This window comes from Gekko japonicus, unplaced genomic scaffold (genome assembly GCF_001447785.1).
Source record: "Gekko japonicus isolate JY-2015 unplaced genomic scaffold, Gekko_japonicus_V1.1 scaffold5986, whole genome shotgun sequence".
Taxonomy (NCBI): domain Eukaryota; kingdom Metazoa; phylum Chordata; class Lepidosauria; order Squamata; family Gekkonidae; genus Gekko; species Gekko japonicus.
The window spans coordinates 20103-29557 of NW_015175031.1; the positions used below are offsets into that span (position 1 = coordinate 20103).

At 42.3% G+C, this 9455-nt stretch overlaps 1 protein-coding gene across 1 annotated transcript; it reads left to right on the forward strand.

Annotated features, from left to right (window-relative positions):
- Positions 1-2570: 2570 nt before the first annotated feature.
- On the forward strand, positions 2571-6714 carry LOC107122168 (olfactory receptor 6V1-like). The gene is made up of 2 exons (XM_015425194.1): positions 2571-2623; positions 5771-6714. The coding sequence occupies exon 2, from the start codon at positions 5785-5787 to the stop codon at positions 6712-6714; it is 930 nt and encodes a 309-aa protein (XP_015280680.1). The 5' UTR covers positions 2571-2623; positions 5771-5784.
- Positions 6715-9455: the final 2741 nt, after the last annotated feature.

Below are 9455 nucleotides of genomic sequence, written 5' to 3' on the forward strand. Positions count from 1 at the left end.
TGGCTTTTGGCATGAAAGTGTGAAAGAATATGGGTTTATGGCATGGCTATTGAGGCCATCTGGGTCCACCATTTGGCTTGCAAGAGGAAACAAGGCACAGCATGTTATCAGAATGTAGTCACAGGAGAAGGCATGGATTATAGAAAGCAGAAAGCAAAATTTCTATACAATGTGGATGAAGGCTCTATATTGATGCTGAGCTCTAATCTTAGAGATTATTTTTTAAAAAATGATGTATCAATGGTAGGTTTTGGGGGTGGAGCCTGAGGAAGGCAGGGTTTGGGGAGGGGAGGGACTTAAATAGGATACAATGCCATAGAGTCCACCTTGCAAAGCAGCCATTTTCTCCAGGGGAACTGCACTTTGGACCAGGAAACACCATGTGTCCCCTCAAAGGGGAGAGTCCCCATGGTAAAGTTGTGTTATGTTAACTTTCCACATGCTCAAGGTATTACCATTTTCCTATCTTTGTTGAAGTATATGGAATACTTGGTAGAAGGATTACAATATCTTGAAGAGCTGACTTCTTGAGTGGTCCAGGAGGGTCTTATGTAGTCTCTGGTAAAGATGATGTGAGCTGAGACCTGCAGACCTGTTTCATGGGGTTTATGCATCCCTCTCTCCCCCCTCCTTCCTCCTCCCCATGTTCTTGCTTTTTAATATCCCTCATGCCAAATACAATTTAGTTGGCATTCACAATGCTGCTTGTGTGAAGCTTTAATATAACATTATGCAGTAGTGCTTTTTTCCTGAGGATTTTCTCCCACTCTCATGTAGGCTTCTTGATGTCATGGAACATTGCATTCAGCAACAAAGCATTCAAGTGGATGCAAGCACGCACAAGGTGTTTTGTAGCAGTGTGTGCTATGCTTCTGAATGACAATCACACGTGCGTGTGTGTGTGTGTGTGTGTGTGTGTGTGCAGTGCTGTCAAGTCACAGCTGACGTATGGTGATCCCATTGGGCTTTCAAGACAAGAGACGTTCAAAGGTGCTTTGCCATTGCCTGCCTCTGTTTAGAACACCTGGAATTCCTTGGTGTCCCCCCATTCAAGTACTAACCAGAGCTGACCCTGCTTAGCTTCTGAGATCTTAGGAGATCGGGCTAGCCTGGGGCCCTGGGCTATCCAGGTCACAGCAATCGTATACCACTATGCAGTTTCAAGCAGGGCTATTTTTGGGCAGGAACGCACAGGAACGGAGTTCCGGCTGGCTTCAGAGTTGGCCACACCCACTACAGCCAAAACCTCTGTGTGTGTGGCTACAGAGGGAAGGCCTGGAGAGCGACCCCCCCAGCGACTCCGAGGCGGGCGGGCTAGGGGGGCCTGGAAGGATCGGGGAGGGTGCCCAGGCAAGCCAAGAGAAGGCATGGGGGTGTGGCCTAGTATGCTAATGAGCTGTGCTGTCAGGGGTGTGGCCTATTATGCTAATGAATTCCTGCTGTTGGGGGTGGCCTATTATGCTAATGAGTTCCTGCTGGGCTTTTTCTACCAAAAAAGCCCTGGTTTCAAGCATTCCTTTAGAAAAACCCCAGAATGCCTGCAAAGTACATGTTCCACCACTGAGTCATCCTCCCTACAGGACTGTATTGAGGACCCCAGGCCCTTTCTCCCAGGGACAGATGCTGGGTTTGGGACCTTATCCAAGTGAATTTTGGAGGGGGTATGGAGGGCTACAGTGGTCACTTGTAACTAAAGAGCAGGTATAAGGCAGGATATGTCACTTTTCCTCCTAGATGGTGATGGTGATGATGGTGGTGGTGGTGATTATTATTATTATTATTATCATTGTCATCATTGTCATCATCATCATCATCATTATCATCGTATGGCATTGTGTGTAATAGCCAGGATTGTCTGGCAGCTAGAAGTTCTAGCTCTTTTAGCATTATGCACCACTAGGTGGCGAGCTAGACTTGTTTTTAAGGCAAGAGACATTTCAGAGGTGATTTGCCATTGCCTGCCTCTGTGTCATGTCCCTGGTATTCCTTGGAGGTCACCCTTCCAAATACTAGCCAAGGGTGACCCTGTTCAGCTTCCGAGATCTGACAAGATTGGGCTAGCCTGAGCTATCCAGGTCAGGGCAATAAGAATAATGTAGACCACAGAGAGCAAATAATACCTAGCATGCTCTTGGTCCCTGCATACTCAGGAACAAACCTGGACAGAGCCAGAGAATCCAATAGACTTTTGTCCCTAGAGGCAACTTCTCCTGCTAAAAATAGACGGCAAGCTGACAGTGTGACTGTCTGTGCATCTGTGTCTCACAAAGGACCCCCCCTCCCCAGTCTTTCAGCTCCTCAGTCTCCTGTGTGGGTAAAGCAGATTGTCTTATAAAGGTTCCTGCTCATATACACTACTTTGAACCTGGATAAAACACACTAGCTGCAGAATGTCTCTTGAAGTGCAGGCTCTGGAATAGAATGGAGAGGCTTTTCCTGAATGTGTGTCTGTTTTTTTATCCTATTTCAGAGCCGATACAAGAGAATTAAAAAATGAAGCGCTGAGAAGATTAAATGGGCAGAAAACGCTCTTTCTCTGTTTGAGCCCACACCATATTTCTCTGGCAGTGGAAGCACCACTTCACCTTCTGATCTGGCCTGCTTTCTGAAGACTCAACACATTGTAAGTAATGATGTAAAACTCTCCTGCTATAGAATTAGTACAGAGGAAGTTATCCTGTGAGCCATCTGGTCCCTCGGTCAGCCTCAATGCAAGGAATTCTGGGGCAAAGGGAGGCATGACCACATGGGAGGCTTAACCCGGACCCCGCAGAATTTTGTCTGGCCTTCTCGGGTCCAGCCAAATTTGAATTGAGCTGAGGTTTTTTTAAAAAAATGTGGTCCGTATTTTCATTTGAAAGGAAAAGATCACTGCTTTCAAAATTACGACAGGTGAACCACTTGAACACTGCAAACCGCATTTGGGTTTTGTATGTAATGCAGGTTCCACTCTCAATAGCTCCTCAGATGACTTTATTACATAGACAGGCAACCCAATGTGCAGGTTGGTTTAATTGGCCCCTGGACCACATTTAGGAGAACAGAGTGCTACAAAAATATCCGAACATTTGCCTGCTGTCCACTAAAAACAGCAGGTGCCTGTCATACCTTTCAATAAGAACCTTCAGCGAAGAAGGCTCTTTAAACTCTTTGGAACTTTTGTTCCTTCTCTGAGCCTCTGTTCTAGTTTCCTTTCATGATTAAACTAAAACTACCTTCCTAACGCTTAAATGTATAATTTCCTTTGCTAACCAGTTGTGGGATGAAAGGCACGCTTGTTTCCCTTTTCTACTCTCACATCCCTTTTAATATTTTGAATAATCTCAGAATAATCTGTAGACTAACCCAGTGTTCCCTTTAAGCTGAGTCAGCGCGAGCCAGCTCACAGTTTTTTCGCCTCCAGCTCACCCATCTTTGTCTTAGCTCAGGAAGGGGATGGCTCCAGAGCAAACTAATTTATGCAGTAGCCAAATCACTCGCTCACAACTTTCATGCTAGTCGCTCACCAAGTAGAATTTTTGCTCACAAGACTAACCACTGATGGACCTCCCCCGATGGCACCTGGTATTTCTGGCCACTGTGTGACAGAGTGTTGGACTGGATGGGCCATTGCCCTGATCCAGCATTGGCTTCTCTTATGTCTTATGTTCTTACATTATGTTCTTAAGATATCCGGCCCGTTCACCTTTGCCTCAGCTGATCTTTCCATGCTGTTCCTCTCTGAATCCTTCCTAATTTTTCTGAATTTGAGGAGCTATGATCTGGCCGCAGGAGACACCTAATGATTAGACACAGTATTTAAAAAAGAAATATCTTCTTCTCCTTATACGGGTACTTTATCCTTGCATGTTTTCTGTAGAGAGGGGTATTATTCTCATCTCAGGAGTGGTTTTTGCTATGATTTCCAGAATAACGCCAGTTCGGTGAAAATGCACCACCACTATACACACCAATAAACTTTGATGAGTGTTTGTTTCAAAATCAGCTAAAAGTAAAAAGGGGGAAAGGTAGGATGGTACAGTCCTGGGAAACAGCCACCCATATTTCAGAACCCTTTCCCATCCCTGCCCACATGGCGATGACTACAGACATGACCACAAATGGGAAAGAAGCACAGGCCATAGTTGCTTGAGATTTTGTTTGTGCATGAAATGCCAACAAGTCACAGCCGATTGATAGGGACTCTGTCTCATTTTCAAGGCAAGAGACAAACAGAGGAGGTTTGCCATCGCCTGCCTCTGCATAACGGCCTCTTAGCGGCCACAAATGGACAAGCAGAGCTTGCAGTCACCCTTCCCCCCAACTTGGATTTTTTTTCAGCTTGCTTATTTGTTGAGGGAAACCCTTCCTGATCTCATTGGGGTCTTCCAGGGAGACTCATCTAGAATATTACACTTCTAAGAATTCTTCAGGGAGGGAAGGCAGCATGGCATGGCCCAATCTCGTCAGATCTCAGAAGCGAAGCAGGGTCAGTAGGAAGACCTCCATGGAAGACTCTGCAACGGCCAACCACCTCTGCTTCTCACTTGCCTTGAAAGCCCCTTGGTGGGATCGCCCTAAGTCGTCTGTGACTTGACAGCACTTGACACACACGCAATAATTCTTCTTCGGATACCGTTTAATGATTTCTCTCATCATCATGTCGCTTTAAAGGAGTATGCTGACAGAAATACCACAGCATTGTGCCAGTACTTCGTCAGCAGAGGGAGTCGGGTTTTAAACCACAGATCCCCCAAACATCACTCATTCACAGGGAAGAAAAATAAGCAGCATATGCATGTGGGATGGGGAGGACAATCTATAAAGGTAAAATTTAATTCCACTGGGACATAAGGATAAAGGGTTCTGCACATTTCTTTTTACATATTCAGCTTTGCTATTCTTGCCTATGAATTAATAAACCATATTTTTTTAGTTTCTAGGTTTTGTTCTCATTCTGTCCTTTTTTGCTTGTGTTTTTGTGATCTCCTTTGCCTTTTCGTTCTTTCTGCCAATATATTTTATATGGTTTCAATATTGGTGTAGCGGTTAAGTGCGCAGACTCTAATCTGGGAGAACTGGGTTTGATTCCCCACTCCTCCACTTGCACCTGCTGATGTGATCTTGGGTCAGTCACAAGCTCTGGCACAGCTATCCTTGAAAAAGAGCAGTTTGTGTCAGAGTTCTCTCAGCCCCACCCACCTCACAGGGTGTCTGTTGTGGGGAGGGGGAGGGAAAGGGGTTTGTAAGCCGCTCTGAGACTCCAAGTGAAGGGTGGGGTATAAATCCAATCTATAATAATAATAATAATAATAATAATAATAATAATAATTCTGAATCCTCCCATCCCTGCTACCATAGAGCTCTGGGTGATATACAACAGTGACTAAAAACATCACTATAAAACATAAGGTGTTAATACCAATAGATAGATTAGAACTCCAGATGGCGAACTAAATAATCCCCCCCCCATTCCGGACTGCCCAGCCACCTCATGGGCAGAGGAGGAGGGAGGACGAAATGGTTTGGAGAGCATACTGCCTAAACACACTATTCTTCCCTATGAATTAATACACCATGTTTTGTTTGTTTGTTTCTAGGATTTCTTCTCATTCTTTCCTCCTTTCTTGCTTATGTATTTATGGTCTTCTTTGCCCCTTTGTTTATTCTGCTGATATATCTTACAGGGTTGCAATACTACCTAAGCACACTAGATCGGTCTCAGTCACTTGCTTAAGACATCATCGTTTCCCAGTCCTGTAGAGACTAATGCGCTTACCTTGTCCTTCAGAGAGAAGCTGGGTGATGGGAAACGACACACAACTGGCAGAATTCATCCTGACGGGCTTCTCAATGACGAGGGAGTTACAGAAAGTCCTATTCGCACCATGTCTAGCACTCTACCTACTGATGATCGCTGGGAATGCTTCTATTGTGACGATGATCAGTTTTGATTCCCGGCTTCACACCCCCATGTACTTTTTCCTGTGTAATTTCTGTGTGGCAGAGATGCTGGTCACGTCTACAGTGGTCCCCAGAATGCTGGTGGGCTTAATGGCTGAAAGGGATACCATCCCCTTTGGGGAATGCTTGGCTCAGTTTTACTTCTACTTTTCCTTGGGGACCACAGTGTTCCTCCTCATAGCTGTAATGTCAATCGACCGCTACGTGGCTATATGCCACCCCCTCCGCTACTCAACCATCCTGACCAACCATGTCTGCATCCAATTGGCTTTTGGCTCATGGGCAACCTCCTTCTTTTCCATGATCCCACCAGCTGCTCTCAGGGCTAGGTTGTCCTTTTGCCGGTCCAACCAGATTGACCATTTCTTCTGTGACAATGCACCTTTGCTCAAGCTTTCCTGTTCAGACACCCGCCTCATTGAGCTCTGGGATTTCCTTCTTGCCGTTCTCTTTGACTTAAGCTCTTTCACAGTGACAGTGGCCTCCTACGTTGCCATCATCGTCACCATCATGAGGATCCCTTCAGCTACAGGCCGCCAAAAGGCCTTCTCCACCTGTGCCTCACACTTCACTGTGGTCATCATTGGGTATGGCACCACCATTTTCGTCTACGTGAGGCCCAACAAAAACTACTCCACAGACCTAAACAAAATGGTAGCTCTGTTGACCTCTATAGTGACCCCATTTCTAAATCCATTTATTTTTACCTTGAGAAATGAGAAAGTCAAAGAGGTCTTTAGAGACTGGTCGGGGCATCTAAGAAGTCTGTAGAACAGTACTGTGACTGGTGTTATTAATTAAAAAAAAAACTTGAGAACTGCTTTCCTGGATCAGATCAAGGCTTATCTAGTTCAGCTTGGTTTCCAGCAGTGTCCAACCAGATGCTTTTGGGGACACACAAACATGGAACACGGTGGGGATAGCAGTCCTTTGTTATTGATCCAAAAATATCTGAAGTTCAAAGGCCTCTTTATCTGGAGATTTCATTTTGCTGTTATGGCCAAGTGCAATGATAGACCTGTCTGCTATGAAATGGTCTGTGAATAAATTTGCTTCTTTTGTGACTTCTGGCTGATGTTGTTCTCTTGGTATGAGTCTGATATTCTGCTAATGAAAAAAATAAAAGAAAGGTCATTCTTATTTTCCTTTTTTATTTATAGCCCACCTTTCTCACTGACACAGTGTAAAACAATGCATAGAATAGGATGAGACATCTGATAAGCGATGCCATAGAACTAGGGTTACAATAATCTGAAACAAAGCACTGATGATTAGACATGGAATGTTAAACAACACAGAAGAGGTGTTACGTAAGTATAAAACAATGAAATGAGATTACGACAACACATACAATAATAATTAATAATTACTGTATGGCATTATGTGTAGTATAGCCAGGAGATCCAAAGATTGCCAGGTAGCCTTAAGTTCTAGCTCTTTTGCGGTGAGCTAGACTTATTTGGGGGGCTGAGAGAGTTCTGAAAGAGCTGCAACTGACCCAAGGTCACCCAGCTGGCTTCATGTGGAAGAATGGGATTCGAACCCGGTTCTCCAGATTAGAGTCCACTACTCTTAACCACTACACCAAACTGGCTGTCATAATACATACATCAACAAAACAGGAACCATGATGGACTAAGTACAAAATAATAGAAAGCACTGTGTATAAACATACAAAATATGCAATATTTAATGAAAATATATATTGTGTGCAATATAGTAAACAAGTATAATCACCTTATAGGTATTTACAAAATTCATTCAAATTCATATATAAGCAATCAAATACAGAATCAAAGTAACAAAAAATATGAAGGGAACAGTCCTATCTAAATAGCTAGCTCCTGTATAAATGTAATTCAAGGTAATATTTTATTTCAGAGCTTGCTGCTATAGAAGAAGCAATTCAACAGTCCCACCACTGTAGGACAAGTGATCATTACTGCCAAATAAGCAATCTGATGCCTTCCCAGTTAACAAGAAAGAAGGCTGGAAATGACTTGTCAACTGGGAAGTCAGCGGATCACTTATTTGGAGTGTTGTTGGGGTTTTTTACTATTTAGTAAGATAATTTTTATTTCAAAAAGGGAAATTTACAATACAATACAATGTTAGATCATATTTTTAAATTTTGAAATCACTCACCATCAATGACAATATAAATTAACAATGTTACAAATACAAAGTTTAAAAGTTTGATGATATAATGATTACTTAATTGACTCTCACTCTTGACTATTTACTCATTTCTTAAAACTTTTTATTTATGGGTTTATACATTTACAATCCATTATCCTACTTAATGTAGAAGTGAGGCACAATTGTATAAGTCTACTGTTATATTATTTATTTATTTATTTATTTCACAAGAAAATAAACATATACAAAATTTTAAATATGCTTTAAAGTCTGGGTTTTTTTCGCTCTTTCTCTAACCACTCATACATTCCCGACCACCTTTTTTCAAATACACTCTCATCTTTCCCGCATAATATTACATTCAATTTATCAATTTCAGCTACTTCCAGTATTTTATATATTAATTCGTCCCTATGGGGTATTTTGTCCGATTTCCAATATTTGGCCCAAAGGATCCTTGCTGCTGTCAGAATATGTATTATCACGTATGTTTCATTATAGTCACACTCATTTGGGACCATGTTTAACACATAAATTTCCAGATTAAGTGGCAGCTCTACTTGCAATACCTCTCTTATTATTTTCTGGATTTTCTTCCAGTATTTTTGAATTTTACCGCATCTCCACCCCATATGAAAAAAGGAGCCAACGTTATTTCTAGATTTCCAACAATTACTTGAACAATTTGGGAAGCATTGTGCAATTATTTCAGGGGGCCAGTACCACCTATGCAGTATTTTAAACACATTTTCTCTAAATGAGATCGCCCTCATACTTTTGGTTCTTTTCCAAATTTTAAACCAATCATCCATTTCAATTCCATGTCCTAAATCTCTCATCCAGGCTAGTATATTGGGTCTAACAAGGTCATCTACCATATAGTCTTCTAGTAAAAAGTTATATAATTTATGAATCATTTTGTCACTTGATGAAAGCCAAATTTTGTCCAGTCCATTTTTCTCTTCATAAAAACCAGTTAACAAATCTTTATTATTGTCAGATCCACAGCTATCAATCGAATATACGTTTGTAGCAAAGTAATATTTATTGAAGCTATGAAGATGCTGGAACACGGGTATTGTTTAGAATAACCAAAACTACCAGAACAAAGTATAATAAAGCAGATTCATAAAAACTATAACCAATAGTCTTGGTTCCCACTCGCGCGGGTAGGCTGTCAGACTCGCTTCCAAAGCCTGAGAAACAACGGCTTTCTAAACGATAAACAATTATATTTCTCTCACACTCCAGTTCATTATAGACTAAGCGAAGCACCACCTGTGACCTTGCAGATTACAATAGTTCAAAGCAGCAGTAGCGTACAGGGAAAGGAATGCATGAGACAAGACAGTGTGCGCTTTAGAGTTACAATA